This window comes from Chiloscyllium plagiosum, unplaced genomic scaffold (genome assembly GCF_037043375.1).
Source record: "Chiloscyllium plagiosum isolate Xiang-an unplaced genomic scaffold, Cpla_swu_hap1 HiC_scaffold_22, whole genome shotgun sequence".
NCBI classification, from domain to species: domain Eukaryota; kingdom Metazoa; phylum Chordata; class Chondrichthyes; order Orectolobiformes; family Hemiscylliidae; genus Chiloscyllium; species Chiloscyllium plagiosum.
In genome coordinates this window covers 59,192,811-59,209,846 of record NW_028270160.1, presented here as the reverse complement: position 1 = coordinate 59,209,846, position 17,036 = coordinate 59,192,811, and the positions used below count along the sequence as shown (strand labels likewise).

General features: G+C 51.1%; 1 protein-coding gene across 2 annotated transcripts in view; it reads right to left on the bottom strand.

Annotated features, from left to right (window-relative positions):
• Positions 1-16,538, bottom strand: part of slc22a15 (solute carrier family 22 member 15) — an 83,542-nt gene extending 67,004 nt beyond the window's left edge. For both annotated transcript variants that reach the window (XM_087999119.1, XM_087999120.1), the window contains exons 1-2: positions 16,404-16,538; positions 719-865 (exon numbers count right to left, since the gene is read on the bottom strand). In XM_087999119.1, coding sequence (XP_087855245.1) covers positions 719-865; positions 16,404-16,487 — 231 coding nt within the window. In that variant the 5' untranslated portion in view covers positions 16,488-16,538. The remainder of the gene's footprint in view (positions 1-718; positions 866-16,403) is intronic.
• Between the last annotated feature and the right edge of the window lie 498 nt (positions 16,539-17,036).

Here is a 17,036-nt window from a genome sequence, read left to right as displayed (position 1 = left end):
CACCCAGGGAGTGCTGAGCCTGTGCAACTCTCTGCCACAGAAAGTGGTTGAGGCCAAAACATTGAATAGTTTCAAGGAGCTACGCATAGTTCTTAGGGCGAAAGACATCTGGGCAAAAGTGGGAATAGGGCACACATCAGGATGATCAGCCATGATACCACATGGAGTGTGCAACACAGCAACAGGTTCTCCAATGTATGTCGGTATTTATCAGATATCAGAAGAGGGTAGGTTGTCATTCAGTAGTCAATCAGCCTCTGGTACATAATGGAAAGGAATAATGAGTGATTGCGCAGAATATCAGGATGAGCATTTGTGGACTACATCCCTGGTAAGTGAGGAGGAGAGAGAGGGGTTCGACAAGGTAGATATTTCCCTAACTGGGAAGTCCAGATCTGGCACTGTCAGAAGAAAGAGGTAAGACAGTTAGGACTGAGATTAGAAAAACTCAAAAATGAAGAATCTTTGGAACTACTTACTTAATGATTGACAATATTAAAGGCAGATTTCTAGATATTAAAATATCACAGAATATGAGGATGGTGTGGAAAGTGGCTCTGAGGTAGAAGATTAGCCATGATCCAGCAAGATTGATGGATCAAATAGTCTACTCCAATGTCTCTCACGAGATAGGAACCAACATTTCTGATAAATCACCATACAGAAGGTACAACATTAAAACATGAACAGGTGATAATGGGTTATACTGCTTGCTTACCTCAGTTGCAATGGAGGTAATATCTTCCTCAAATACAACATGTTTGATAAACTCTTCATGTGTGCTGATTACTTCCTGTGTGTTTACACTGTACTCAGGCTGGGCTCCAACAAGAACAATCAGCATCGACTGGCAGGCCACATATATCTGCAAACAGGTTACATCAACTCATTCTATCGTTCATAATTAACATTCCCTGTTAGCACCTATTAACAACGCCCACTCCCCCATCACAGGCATAGCCACCCTGTGTACCATCACAGCCTTGAGATTTAATAGAAATGAGTGATAGAATTCAGTGTTTTTCCTTACGAACTATTTCAGCAATAAAGTTTAAGTTCAGATAGGCAAAGCATGATTCAACCTGTTATAAAGGTACAGTACACACATACACCTTCAAGAGAGACAGGAAACTGGCACAGACTTAGAGAAGCACAGAGCGTGCTGAAAGAATTTAAAATGTAATATTTGACTGTGAAACCCATAGTGCAGCCGAGATGCCATGATACAAAAATAAATTCAAATTTAGGCAATCAGTTTAAATTATGCCCCAGATACCAACATCCAATCAAACTTGAATTTGGCCAATCAGTTTAAAGTATTCCCAGATACCAAATTCCAATCAAATTTGAATTTAGTATTTTAACAACATCAAACCAATGAAATGAACTGATGTCTTAGGCTATAAATACCGACATTTTGAACACTTAGGGGGAGAACTACCAACTAAACCAACAAGTATAGACTGCGAGCTGGATAGCTCTCTGAAAGGTACCTGTCCATAAGAATGACCTGGGAAGCAGAATCCTTGAAAAAAAAGCAGCGGAAAATCTACAGAGGAAGATACAAAGAGAAAATTCGACAGCTGGCGGATTTTGAAATTTGAATTGTTTTGTTAATCTTAATCAGTGTTTTTATCAGACCAGTATTGAAGACTGGGAGGTAAAATTAGATTTAAGAGAAAGGAGTTAAAAGGCATCTGCATGGGAATATGAATAGGAAGGATTTGGAGGGATATGGGGCAGGTGTTGGCAAATGGGACTTGATTTAGATGGGATATCTGGTTGGCATGGACGTGTTGGACCGAAGGGTCTGTTTCTGTGCTGTACATCCCTATGACTATGAGTTGTAAATAGTTCTTTGCCTCTTGAAATTTAACAGATTACGGCGGAAGGTGAGCTTCTCTGTGTATCGGGTTTAGGTTAGCAAAGGGGTTTACCTCATGTCATAACAATTCACTTTCCTTGGTTTGTTAAATTATATGGACAAACTGTTTAAATATGGTTGGTATCCCTAGAGATAGAAGAGGGATGGTCAGGTTCAGGTGTTTAAAGGCCAAAGTTCTTCCATCAGTGACATGCAAAGAAACTATTTCCTTCAGCGGGGAAATCCAGACTCCATAATTTTAAAATTAGTCCTTCAATGGCAAAGCCTGGAGGTAAACCTTCACACGAACTGTGATACAAAGTTCTAACCCTTTCCCTCAGAATGCTGCCCAGTGAAGTTTTCAAGACCCGTGAACGGGGGATCTCTTTTTGAAAGCTATCAGAAAATTGGAGCGAAAGTAGGAAAATGGAGTTGAAGTCCAGAACAGTTCCTATCGAGATAAATGATGGACCAGATTGAAGCGTTCAGTGGATCATAACTGCTAAATGAAAACACAAGTACAGGCTCAGATAGATTATCCGCTCAGCACCTCTAGCTGCAGATTGCTCAGAATGCTTCAGCCTTTTCTGACAACTCTATGACAACCATCTGGTGTGTGTATGGAAAGAATTGCCAGAGGAAGTGGTGGATGCAGGTATGTTTAAAAGACATTTGGACAGGTACATGAATCGGAAAGGTTTAGAGGGATATGGGCCAAACGCAGGCAGGTGGGATAAGCTTCGTTTGGGGATACTTGGTCAGCGCGGTCGAGTTGAACTGAAGGGTCTGCTTCTGTGCCATTTGACTCTTTTGCAGGATCCTTCCATACCTGTGTGCCCAGCACTAACCTATCTGACCGGCACCAGTCAATTAGGAACTTGCATTTACCTGTATACTGCACCTTTCATATCTTTCAGATCTCTTAAAGCATTTCACAGCAATAAAGTAATTTTGAAGTGCATAGAACATAGAACATAACAGCGCAGTACAGGCCCTCGATGTTGCGTCGCCCTGTCATACTAATCTGAAGCCCATCTAACCTACACTATTCCATGTACGTCCATATGCCAGTCCAACGACAACTGAAATGCACTTAAACTTGGCGAATCTACTACAGTTGCAGGCAAAGCATTCCATACCCTTACTACTCTCTGAGTAAAGAAACTATCTCTGACATCTGTTTTATACCTATCTCCCCTCACTTTAAAGTTGTGTCCCCTCGTGTTTGCCGTCCCCATACTTGGAAAAAGGCTCTCCCTGTCCACCCTATCTAACCGTCTGATTATCTTGTATGTCTCTATTAAGTCACCTCTCAACCTCCTTCTCTCTAATGGGAACAGCCTCAAGGCCCTCAGTCTTGCCTCGTAAGACATTCCTTCCATACCAGGCAACATCCTAGTAAATCTCCTCTGCACCCTTTCTAAAGCTTCCACATCCTTCTTATAATACGGTGACCAGAACTGTACACAATACCCAAGTGTGGCTGGACCAGAGCTTTGTACAGCTGCAGCATAACCTCCTGGTTCGGAACTCAATCCCTCTATTAATAAAGGCCAAAACACTATGCCTTCTTAACAACCCTGTCAATCTGGGTGGCAACTTTCAGGGATCTGTATACATGGGCACTGAGATCTCTCTGCTCATCTGCACTACCAAGAATCTTACCATTAGCCCAGTACTTTGCATTCCGATTACTCCGCCCAAAGTGTATCACCTCAAACTTGTCCACAGTAAACTCCATTTGCCACCTCTCAGCCCAGCTCTGCATCCTATCGATGTCTCTCTGCAACTTACTACATCCTTCGTCACTATCCACAACTCCACCGACCTTAGTGTCATCCGCTACTTTACTAACGCACCCTTCTAAGCCCTCATCCAGGTCATTTATGAAAATGACGAACAGCAGTGGACCCAACACTGACCCGTGCTAGTAACTGGACACCAAGATGAACATGTTCCATCAACTACAATCCTCTGTTTTCTTTCAGCAAGCCAATTACTGATCCAAACTGCTATGTCTCCCACAATCCCATTCTTCAGCATTTTGTATAGTACTGGAAATGTGTTGCTGGAAAAGCGCAGCAGGTCAGGCAGCATCCAGGGAACAGGAGTATCGACGTTTCGGGCATAACCCCTTCTTCAGGAATGGGGAAAGTTTGTCCAGCAGGCTAAGATAAAAGGTAGGGAGGAGGGACTTGGGAGAGGGGCGTCGGAAATGTGATAGGTGGAAAGAGGTCAAGGTGAGGGTGATAGGTCAGACTGGGGTGGGGGCGGAGAGGTCGGGAAGAAGATCTCAGGTTAGGAAGGCGGTGCTGAATTTGATGGATTTGACTGAGACAGGGTGGGGGGAGGGGAAATGAGGAAACTGGTGAAATCCGAGTTCATCCCTTGTGGTTGGAGGGTTCCTAGCCGGAAGATGAGGCGTTCTTCCTCCAACCGTCGTTTTGTTGTGGTCTGACGATGGAGGAGTCCAAAGACCTGCATATCCTTGGTGGAGTGGGAGGGGGTGTATAGTAGCCTACTGTGGGGAACCTTATCGAATGCCTTGCTGAAATCCATATACACCACATCAACCGGTTTACTCTCATCTACCTGTTTGGTCACTTTGTCAAAAAAGTCAATAAGATTCGTTAGGCACGACCTACCCTTCACAAAACCGTGCTGACTGTCCCTGATCAGATTATTCTTTTCTAGATGGTTATAAATCCTATCTCTTATAACCTTTTCCAACACTTTACCAACAACTGAAGTGAGACTCACTGGTCTGTAATTACCAGGGTTGTCTCTACTACCCATTTTGAACAAGGGAACCACATTTGCTATCCTTCAGTCCTCAGGCACTATTCCTATTAACAATGATGATTTGAAGATCAATGCCAAAGGCTCGGCAATCTCTTCCCTTGCTTCCCAGAGGATCCTAGGATAGATCCCATCTGGCCCAGGGGACTTGTCTATTTTCACACTCTGCAATATTTCTAATACCTCTTCCTTGTGAACCTCAATCTCTTCTAGTCTAGATGCAACTATCTCTGTATCTTCCTCGCCAACATTTTCATTTTCTATAGTGAACACTGTCGAAAAATATTTATTCAGTGCTTCCCCTATCTCCTCTGACTCCACACACAACTTCCCACTATTATCCTTGATTGGCCCTAATTTAACTCTCGTCATTCTTTTATTCCTGACATACCTACGGAAAGCCTTAGGGTTTACCCTGATCCTATCCGCCAACAACTTCTCATGTCTCCTCCTGGCTCTTCTGAGCTCTCTTTTTAGATCTTTCCTGACTTCCTTGTAACCCTCAAGCACCCTGAGTTTTCACATTTTGTCCTAACGTAAGCCTTCTTCTTCTTCTTGACCAGGGATTCCACTTCCTTAAGGATAGATTCCTGAAGAAGGGCTCATGCCCGAAACGTCGATAGATTCCTGAAGAAGGGCTCATGCCCAAAACGTCGATTCTCCTGCTCCTTGGATGCTGCCTGACCTGCTCGCTTTTCCAGCAACACATTTTCAGCGCGATTCCACTTCCTTAGTAAGCCACAGCTCACGCATTCTATATCTTCCTCCCTGCCTGACAGGTACATACTTATTGAGGACACACAGGAGCTTTTCCTTGAATAAGCTCCACATTCTTAATGTGCTCATCCCCTGCAGTTTCCTTCCTCATTCTACGCTTCCTAAATCTTTCCTAATTGCACCGTAATTTCCCTTCCCCCAGCTGTAACTCTTGCTCGGTGGAGTACACCTATCCCTTTCCATCACTAAAGTAAACCTGACAGAATTGTGATCGCTGTCTCCAAAGTGCTCACCTACTTCCAAATCTAACACCTTGCCAGGCTCGTTACCCAGTACTCAATCTAAAATGGCTTCGCCCCTTGTAGGCCTATCTACATACTGTGTCAGGTAGCCCTCCTGCATACACTGGACAAAAACTGACCCACCTATAGTACTTGTGATCCCAGTCAATATTTGGATAGTTGAAGTCCCCCATGACACCTACCCTGCCCCTCTCACTCCTATCGAGAATCATCTTTGCTATCCTTTCCTCTACATCTCTGGGACTATTCAGAGGCCTATAGAAAACTCCCAGCATGGTGACTTCTCCTTTCCTGTTTCTAACCTCAGCCCATACTACCTCAGTTAACGAGTCCCCAAACGTCCTTTCTACAACTGTAATATTGTCCCTGATCAACAATGCCACACCACCATCTTCTTTTACCATCTTCTCTGTTCTTACTGAAACATCTGAATCCCAGAGCCTGCAACAGCCATTCCTGTTCCTGCTCTATCCATGTCTCCATAATGGCCACAACATTGAAGTCCCAGGTACCAACCCACGCTGCCAGTTCACCCACTTTATTTCGGATGCTCCTCGTGTTGAAGTACGTACACTTCAAACCAGGTTCTCGCTTGCCAGTGTCAGATACTTGATTTTGGAACTCCCTATTCTCATCCTCTTCTGTACCTGTCCTACAGTTTGGTCCTCATTTCCCCTCCCCCCCACCTTGTCTCAGTCCCAACCCTCGAACTCAGCACCACCTTCCTAACCTGCAATCTTCTTCCTGACCTCTCCGCCCCCACCCCCACTCCAGCCTATCACCCTCACCTTGACCTCTTTCCACCTATCGCATTTCCAACGCCCCTCCCCCAAGTCCCTCCTCCCTACCTTTTATCTTAGCCTGCTTGGCACACTTTCCTCATTCCTGAAGAAGGGCTAATGCCCGAAACGTCGATGCTCCTGCTCCTTGGATGCTGCCTGACCTGCTGCGCTTTTCCAGCAACACATTTTCAGCTCTGATCTCCAGCATCTGCAGTCCTCACTTTCTCCTACAATTTTGGTTCCCATCCCCCTGCTGAATAAGTTTAAATCCACCTTAATAGCTTTAGCGAATTTGCCACCCAGGATATTGGTACCCCTCTGGTTTAGATGAAGACCATCCTGCTTTTAAAGGTCCCACCTACCCCAGAAAGAGCTCCAATTATCCAAACACCCAAAACCCTCCCCCCTGCACCATCCCTGTAGCCACGTGTTCAACTCCTTTCTCTCCCTATTCCTCACCTCACTAGCACGTGGCACGGGCAACAAGCCAGAGAAAACAACTCTGTTTGTCCTAGCTCCCTAGTGCAGTTGAATAGGAGATATAGTAGTCAATATGAACACAGAAAATCCCTCAAACAGCAATTATATTATGACCAGATAATCTGTTTATCAGGAGGGAGAAATCGGAGCCAGAATGCAACATTTCTCCCTGGCTATTCCTTCCACCTCATTAAACACTTGAAACAGCTTTTTGGAATTTTCAGTCAGGCTCCCAGAAAAAGCCTCTCCTCCCATTATTCACTCCAGCTTGTCTAGGAACCACTAATTCAAATTTGGCAGCAACAAAAAGCCAGCTGTCCAATCCTCCGTGTCAACGTGGCACAAGCTTTTCAATGTGGAGCACACTGCAAACAAAAACAGCAGATCCAAAAATCTTTCCAACTTTTACCAGAAGAAACACCTCAACAGCTGTGACAAACTTATCATTCCTAAATCTCCAAGCTCAAGGCCACATTCCAGCCAGTCACCTGCTAGATTAAGACATTACAAATTAATGTCCGAAATGGGGCATAGGTTCAAGTGGCTACTAGTAAAGTGAGATTTTATACCCACACCCTCCCTCTTACAAATTTCTCAACAATACAACAGCTTCCAAGCATGACCCAGGACTCTTAGGCTCTCAGTATGGGTTTTTAATCAAAAGACTTACTGAATCAGGAGATGAGAAGTCAACTCCTCAAACCCACTCTGCTGTTCAGCCAGATCACCCCAGTGAGTGGGGTAAACTGGACAGAGAACACCGTCCCAGTCAGTGAGAGGGGGTAAACTGGACGGGGAACACTCGCCCAGTCAGTGAGAGGGGATAAACTGGACGGGTAACACTCGCCCAATCAGTGAGAGGGGGTAAACTGGACGGGGAACACTCGCCCAGTCAGTGAGAGGGGGTAAACTGGACGGGGAACACTCGCCCAGTCAGTGAGAGGGGGTAAACTGGACGGGGAACACTCGCCCAGTCAGTGAGCAGAGCAAACTGGACAGGGAACACTGGCCCAGTCAGTGAGAGGGGCAAACTGGACGGGGAACACTGGCCCAGTCAGTGAGAGGGGCAAACTGGACGGGGAACACTTGCCCAGTCAGTGAGAGGGGGCAAACTGGACGGGGAACACTCGCCCAGTCAGTGAGAGGGGGTAAACTGGACGGGGAACACTGGCCCAGTCAGTGAGAGGGGCAAACTGGACGGGGAACACTCGCCCAGTCAGTGAGCGGGGCAAACTGGACGGGGAACACTGGCCCAGTCAGTGAGAGGGGGCAAACTGGACGGGGAACACTCGCCCAGTCAGTGAGAGGGGGCAAACTGGACGGGGAACACTCGCCCATTCAGTGAGAGGGGGTAAACTGGACGGGGAACACTCGCCCAGTCAGTGAGAGGGGGTAAACTGGACGGGGAACACTCGCCCAGTCAGTGAGAGGGGGTAAACTGGACGGGGAACACTCGCCCAGTCAGTGAGAGGGAGTAAACTGGACGGGGAACACTTGCCCAGTCAGAGAGAGGGGGTAAACTGGACGGAGAACACTCACCCAGTCAGTGAGAGGGGGTAAACTGGACGGGGAACACGCCCAGTCAGTGAGAGGGGGCAAACTGGACAGGGAACACTTGCCCAGTCAGTGAGAGGGGGCAAACTGGACGGGGAACACTCACCCAGTCAGTGAGAGGGGGCAAACTGGACGGGGAACACTCGCCCAGGCAGTGAGAGGGGGCAAACTGGACGGGGAAGACCCGCCCAGTCAGCCTGAGAGATTAAATTGGACTGGACCAGACTGCACATTCCAGATCAAAACTACTTGCTGCTTCAAATAGATTTCTTTGGACAGTGCAATTGCATAAATGCACACAAGAATCAGCTCTAATGGGCTAAGAGAACTGACAGTGAATATTAATGAAAATATCAATATAAGCAAAATCTCTCTAAAGATATTCTATGTTCACAGATTTCCACATACACAGGTATATCTGAACAGGAAGTGAGGCACCAAACGCATTCAAATGCTTCCAATTCAAAGTTCAAAGTTTTATGAGGCAAATGGATACCTAGGAGAAAAACCATGAAAGTCCATAAGGTCTCATATTCATCACCAATCACTGCTCAATGAGCTAAATGGTAATATATTACCGTAGTGCCCCTCACTCCCATGTGAAAGTGAAGATTATCCTTTAGGATGGGCACATCTTAACTGAAACTTTAAAGGCTTTTGACAAACAAATAAACCACACCCTGTGTGGCTGAGATCAAGCCAAAATCCCCAAGCAGCAGGAGTGGGAGGAGAAACGTGTTCTTGGATTGGTCTTGCTCAGAGGTAAAATCCTGGCTTCCGTGACAGGTGGTGCAGCCAGAGGTCCGTACATTGTCCAAGCTATAGGTTGTGGAGTACCAATGGCACAGGCTCCAGCTGGGTTATCAGGTCCTGTCCAATTAATGTTAGGCCCATTTCAACAGGTGGAGACACCCCAGGGACTGTGTGGGACTGTTGCAGTAGCTGCAGTTCATAGAGTCAGAGAATTGCTACAGTGTGGAAGCAGTCCATCGGGTCGGCACTGACCTATTCCCTTACTCTATCCCTGTATTTCCCATGGCTAATCTATCTAACCTACACATCCCTGGACAATATGGGTAATTTAGCATAGCCAATCCAATTAACCTGCACATCTTTGGGCTGTGGGAGAAAACCCATGCAGACACGGGAAGAATGTGCAAACTCCATATAGAGACTCGCCTGAGGCTGGAATTGAAGCTGGGTCCATGGTGTTGTGAGGCAGCATCGAGGCCGAAGGGTGACCTTATAGAGGTTTATAAAATCACGAGGGGCATGGATAACGTAAATAGACAAAGTCTTTTCCCTGGGGTGGGGGAGTCCAGAACTACAGGACATGGGTTTAGGGTGAGAGGGGAAAGATATAAAAGAGACCTAAGGAGCAACTTTTTCCATGCAGAGGGTGGTGCTTGTATGGAATGAGCTGCCAGAGGAAGTGGTGGAGGCTGGTACAATTACAACATTTAAAAGGTACCTGGATGGGTATATGAACATGGAGGGATATGGGCCAAGTTCTGGTAAATGGGACTAGATTAGGTTCGGATACCTGGTCAGCCTGGACAAGTTGGACCGAAGGGTCTGTTTTCGTGCTGTACATCTGCATGACTACGTATTCCTACATTAAGAAACACTGCTATTTATCAGATGGTACAGTGTGGCTCAAGAGTCCAGCCCTTAGATTGGTTGTCACAGCTGTATCTGCTCCGTTAATTTACAAGCAATTTTCTTTTGCTGCTCATTTCCATTTTTAAATATTCTACAACTTTTCAGTTTTAATGTGAATCAAGGCCATGAGAGCCATTTGGTCAGCTGCAGCATTCAGTTAGACCATGATTGATGTGGAGCTGAACTCAGTGCCCTGCCTTTGCTGCACGTCCCTTCACATTCAAACCTAACAACTACCTTGTAACCTCAGGTATGGACATGTCAGTTATCCACTATGTCACCTGAAACTTTTTCAACCTTTTGATTTCCATCCCACTGGCCTTTGCTTTCTAACAAGAAATGTTCACTGTCAAAAACACTATCATGTGCAATTTAATTCATGATGCCTTTCATTATTTATTTATTTATTCTTTTTATTATGGTCATGATTGACTGCTGAACTCGACCAGATCTCGATGTTTCCCACATCGCTGACTGGTTCAGACTGGGTGGTGATCTGATAGTCTTCATTCACAGCTATGTTTCTCATTTATGCTGCCCCTCAGTGACATGTCAGTTGGCACAGTACTGTGAAGACATCTACTTGTCCTCTCTCAGTCCCACAGTCACTCCCCTGGCTGAAGGAGTGCCAGAGAAATTCCACCAACTGCAAGGTTAGCATTCAAAGCTATTTCCTTGTCCCTGATTGCATCTCCTCTCAAGCCTCCCACACTGACAAATCAGACAATGGATCCATATCTGCACTCCAAACCTCATCCAAAGACAGTTTCCATCCACCTCGACAACACTATACACTTCCACTGGTGCTGAAAACCTTGAGAAATTATCTACATCAAGTTCCACTATTCTCACCCTTGCTGACTACCTATGAACTTCATATTTCAATACCACAGAAGGCCACTCGGCACTCCACATGCCAGCATACATTCTTTACAACTTCATTGCATTCTGGCTTTGTGACCTTCTCCATGCATACATTCCACCTCCAGCCTCCTTTGCATCCTGTATCCCTTCAGTCACCTTGAGCCAACTCTCTGGGGTTCCCTTTCTATAACTTAACCCAATAGTATGCACTTCAATAAGCTCCTTCAACACTCCTATCTGACTAAACAGGCTTTTTTCTCTAATGCTATGGAATTTGGGAAATTTCAAAACAGGAGTCCTTCATTCAGCTCTGCTCCAATGTATAATTAGATCATGTTTGTTGTGTCCATTAAATCCATCGTCTCAGCTTGGCTTCACATCTAGTGATACCAGGTTCTGAATAAAAGCAATCAACCTCAGTCTAGCTAGTTTCAATGGTTCTTAACTTTCTGGGGGAAAGACTATTTTAGATTGCTGTGACCTGGGTGTGAAATATTCCATCTTGATTTCACTCCCAAATAGTCCAATTCTCATTTTAGATCAAATCCCACTGTGTCCCATTTATCCCCAAGGACCAAACCAACTGAATCCTTTTAATACTTAAACACTTTGTCCAGATCACTCCTCAACCTGCTGTATCCCAGGGAATAAGTTAAGAATAGACAACCTGTACTCATCATTTACGTGTCTGAGTCCCAGTATCATTCAGAAGAATTAGTGCTTCTGTATGACTAATTGCAGTTATATGGAAAGCCCAGTGCAACTTCTTTAAAACTTCAGCTTGTCTGTCTACAGATGCTGCCAGACCTGCCAAATGTTTGCAGGACTTCCTACTTTATTTCAGATTTCAAGCCTCCACAGTACTTTGCTTTTATGTTCTAAGAACATGTTTGCTTTGTTTTTATAATGTGTAGAGTGAACAGCCAAGTTAGTTAATTGTCCCGTCCCGCAATACTTGGAGATTAAGTGTTTGAATACAGCTGATTTGATTACACAACACACTTCTGTCATTGTACTGCTCCCACAGACAGACAGATAACAAATGTAGCAGGAGTAATGATTTGATGTGTCTGCATAAAGTCTGCAAATCTGGAGCTCCCCATTAAAGGTTCTTCAAAATGACAACTGCAATAGACGATGATCAATTTCATCTCGAAGCCTAATTTCTCAAAACATACACAATGAGCAGCCAAAGTGTGGAAATACAGTAACTCATTTTTTAAATAAACTGTTAATAAGGGGACACATTAAATTTGTGACTGTCTCCCCAGTGTGCTCTGAATATCAAAATACATTACACTATTGTTAGAGATGGAAGTGCACACACGCTCATTTTCCAAGTGTCACTGGCTTAATTAAAAGCACAGAACAATTTACAGGGAACTAATAGTAAATTGCCACGCAGAGAGGTGCCACGCACCAACCACCATTCCTATCCTCATGACCAGTATTTCCAAAAAAATAATATGAACCACACACTTTTGAGAGTCATAGAGGAGTGTATGGGGGGGAGGGGGGTATGGAGGGAGGGGAGGGAGGTATGTGGGGGTGGGGGAGAGGGGGTATGGGGGCGTGGGGGAGGGGGGGTATGGGGGCGTGGGGGAAAGGGGTGATGATGGAGGGGGGAGGGGTGATGATGGGGGGTGATGATGGAGGGGGGTGATGATGTAGGGGGGGTGATGATGGAGGGGGGGTGATGATGGAGGGGGGGTGATGATGGAGGGGGGGTGATGATGGAGGGGGGGTGATGATGGAGGGGGGGTGATGATGGAGGGGGAGGGGGTGATGATGGAGGGGGGAGGGGTGATGATGGGGGGGTGATGATAGAGGGGGGTGATGATGGAGGGGGGGGTGATGATGGGAGGGGTGATGATGGGAGGGGTGATGATGGGAGGGGTGATGATGGGGAGAGGGGGTGATGATGGAGGGGGGTGATGATGGAGGGGGGAGGGGGTGATGATGGAGGGGGTGATGATGGAAGGGGGAGGGGTGATGATAGAAGGGGGAGGGGTGATGATGGAGGGGGAGGGGTGATGATGGAGGGGGGTGATGATGGAGGGGGGTGATGATGGAGGGGGGGTGATGATGGAGGGGGGGTGATGATGGAGGGGGGTGATGATGGAGGGGGGTGATGATGGAGGGGGGTGATGATGGAGGGGGGAGGGGGTGATGATGGAGGGGGTGATGATGGAAGGGGGAGGGGTGATGATGGAGGGGGAGGGGGTGATGATGGAGGGGGAGGGGGTGATGATGGAGGGGGGAGGGGGGAGGGGGTGATGATGGAGGGGGGAGGGGGGAGGGGGTGATGATGGAGGGGGTGATAATGGAAGGGGGAGGGGTGATGATGGAGGGGTGATGATGGAGGGTGGGGGGGTGATGATGGAGGGTGAGGGGGTGATGATGGAGGGTGAGGGGGTGATGATGGAGGGTGAGGGGTGATGATGGAGGGTGAGGGGGTGATGATGGAGGGTGAGGGGGTGATGATGGAGGGGGGGGTGATGATGGAGGGGGAGGGGGTGATGATGGAGGGGGAGGGGGTGATGATGGAGGGGGAGGGGTGATGATGGAGGGGGAGGGGTGATGATGGAGGGGGAGGGGTGATGATGGAGGGGGAGGGGCTGATGGTGGAGGGGGAGGGGTGATGATGGAGGGGGAGGGGGTGATGGTGGAGGGGGAGGGGGTGATGATGGGGGGGAGGGGGTGATGGTGGAGGGGGAGGGGGTGATGGTGGAGGGGGAGGGGGTGATGGTGGAGGGGGGAGGGGGTGATGGTGGAGGGGGAGGGGGTGATGGTGGAGGGGGTGATGATGGGGGGGGAGGGGGTGATGATGGGGGGGAGGGGGTGAAGATGGAGGGGGGAGGGGGTGATGGTGGAGGGGGTGATGATGGGGGGGGGAGGGGGTGATGATGGAGGGGGGAGGGGTGATGATGGGGGGGAGGGGGTGATGATGGGGGGGGAGGGGGTGATGATGGGGGGGGAGGGGTGATGATGGGGGGGAGGGGTGATGATGGGGGGGGAGGGGTGATGATGGGGGGAGGGGTGATGATGGGGGGGAGGGGGTGATGATGGGGGGAGGGGGTGATGATGGGGGGGAGGGGGTGATGATGGAGGGGGGAGGGGGTGATGATGGAGGGGGGAGGGGGTGATGGTGGAGGGGGGAGGGGGTGATGATGGGGGAGGGGGTGATGATGGGGGGAGGGGGTGATGATGGGGGGGAGGGGGTGATGATCGGGGGGAGGGGGTGATGATCGGGGGGAGGGGGTGATGATGGGGGGGAGGGGGTGATGGTGGAGGGGGGAGGGGGTGATGGTGGAGGGGGGAGGGGGTGATGATTGGGGGGAGGGGGTGATGATGGGGGGGAGGGGGTGATGGTGGAGGGGGGGAGGGGGTGATGGTGGAGGGGGAGGGGGTGATGGTGGAGGGGAGGGGGTGATGGTGGAGGGGAGGGGGTGATGATGGAGGGGGGAGGGGGTGATGATGGGGGGAGGGGGTGATGGTGGGGGGGAGGGGGTGATGATGGGGGGGAGGGGGTGATGGTGGAGGGGGGAGGGGGTGATGGTGGAGGGGGGAGGGGGTGATGGTGGAGGGGGGAGGGGGTGATGATGGGGGGGAGGGGGTGATGATGGGGGGGAGGGGGTGATGATGGAGGGGGGAGGGGGGGGTGCTGGGGGGGAGGGGGTGATGGTGGAGGGGAGGGGGTGATGGTGGAGGGGAGGGGGTGATGGTGGAGGGGAGGGGGTGATGATGGAGGGGGGAGGGGGTGATGATGGGGGGAGGGGGTGATGGTGGGGGGGAGGGGGTGATGATGGAGGGGGGAGGGGGTGATGATGGAGGGGGGAGGGGGTGATGGTGGAGGGGGGAGGGGGTGATGATGGGGGAGGGGGTGATGATGGGGGGAGGGGGTGATGATGGGGGGGAGGGGGTGATGATCGGGGGGAGGGGGTGATGATCGGGGGGAGGGGGTGATGATGGGGGGGAGGGGGTGATGATGGGGGGGAGGGGGTGATGGTGGAGGGGGGAGGGGGTGATGGTGGAGGGGGGAGGGGGTGATGATTGGGGGGAGGGGGTGATGATGGGGGGGAGGGGGTGATGGTGGAGGGGGGGAGGGGGTGATGGTGGAGGGGGAGGGGTGATGGTGGAGGGGGAGGGGGTGATGATGGGGGGTAGGGGGTGATGGTGGAGGGGGGGAGGGGGTGATGATGGGGGGGAGGGGGTGATGATGGGGGGGAGGGGGGGATGATGGGGGGGGGAGGGGGGGATGATGGGGGGGAGGGGGTGATGATGGAGGGGGGAGGGGGTGATGATGGAGGGGGAGGGGGTGATGATGGAGGGGGGAGGGGGTGATGATGGGGGGGGGAGGGGGTGATGGTGGAGGGGGGGGTGATGATGGAGGGGGGGAGGGGGTGATGATGGTGGGGATGATGGGGGGAGGGGGTGATGATGGAGGGGGGAGGGGGTGATGATGGAGGGGGAGAGGTGATGATGGAGTGGGAGGGGGTGATGATGGAGGGGGGAGGGGGTGATGATGGGGGGGAGGGGGTGATGATGGGGGGGAGGGGGTGATGATGGGGGGAGGGGGTGATGATGGAGGGGGGAGGGGGTGATGATGGAGGGGGAGGGGGTGATGATGGAGGGGGAGGGGGTGATGGTGGAGGGGGAGGGGGTGATGGTGGAGGGGGAGGGGGTGATGGTGGAGGGGGAGGGGGTGATGATGGAGGGGGAGGGGGTGATGGTGGAGGGGGGGGAGGGGGTGATGATGGGGGTGGAGGGGGTGATGATGGAGGGGGGAGGGGGTGATGATGGAGGGGGGAGGGGGTGATGATGGAGGGGGGAGGGGGTGATGATGGAGGGGGGAGGGGGTGATGATGGAGGGGGGAGGGGGTGATGGTGGGGGGGAGGGGGTGATGATGGTGGGAGGGGGTGATGATGGGGGGGGAGAGGGTGATGATGGGGGGGAGGGGGTGATGGTGGAGGGGAGGGGGTGATGGTGGAGGGGAGGGGGTGATGGTGGAGGGGAGGGGGTGATGATGGAGGGGGGAGGGGGTGATGATGGGGGGAGGGGGTGATGGTGGGGGGGAGGGGGTGATGATGGGGGGGAGGGGGTGATGGTGGAGGGGGGAGGGGGTGATGGTGGAGGGGGGAGGGGGTGATGATGGGGGGGAGGGGGTGATGATGGGGGGGAGGGGGTGATGATGGGGGGGAGGGGGTGATGATGGAGGGGGGAGGGGGGGGTGCTGGGGGGGAGGGGGTGATGATGCACAGTTTGAATTCCCAGGAGCTGCTTTTGTTTGAACGAAGTCCCCGCTCGAGCGACAGAATGTTCAATGCTCCCCGCTCCGACCCAGCCCCCAGCCCCTAGCCCCCCGGGCCCTCACCCACCTGTAGAAGGACAAAAGTCACTGTCAGCCGCTTCTGGTATCGCCCGAACTCACCGACCGACATCAGCGCGCCATCTACATCCATCCCGGCGGCAGCGACGGCGACAGGCCCCGTGATAGCGCCTCCCTACAGGCCGCTCCCTGTATCACACCCAGACCCCGCGACAGCGCCTCCCTACAGGCCGCTCCCAGTATCACACCCAGACCCCGCGACAGCGCCTCCCTACAGGCCGCTCCCAGTATCACACCCAGACCCCGCGACAGCGCCTCCCTACAGGCCGCTCCCAGTATCACACCCAGACCCCGCGACAGCGCCGCCCAAAAGGCCGCTCCCAGTATCACACCCAGACCCCGCGACAGCGCCTGCCTACAGGCCGCTCCCAGTATCACACCCAGACCCCGCGACAGCGCCTCCCTACAGGCCGCTCCCAGTATCACACCCAGACCCCGCGACAGCGCCGCCCAATAGGCCGCTCCCAGTATCACACCCAGACCCCGCGACAGCGCCTCCCTACAGGCCGCTCCCACTATCACACCCAGACCCCGCGACAGCGCCGCCCAATAGGCCGCTCCCACTATCACACCCAGACCCCGCGACAGCGCCTCCCTACAGGCCGCTCCCACTATCACACCC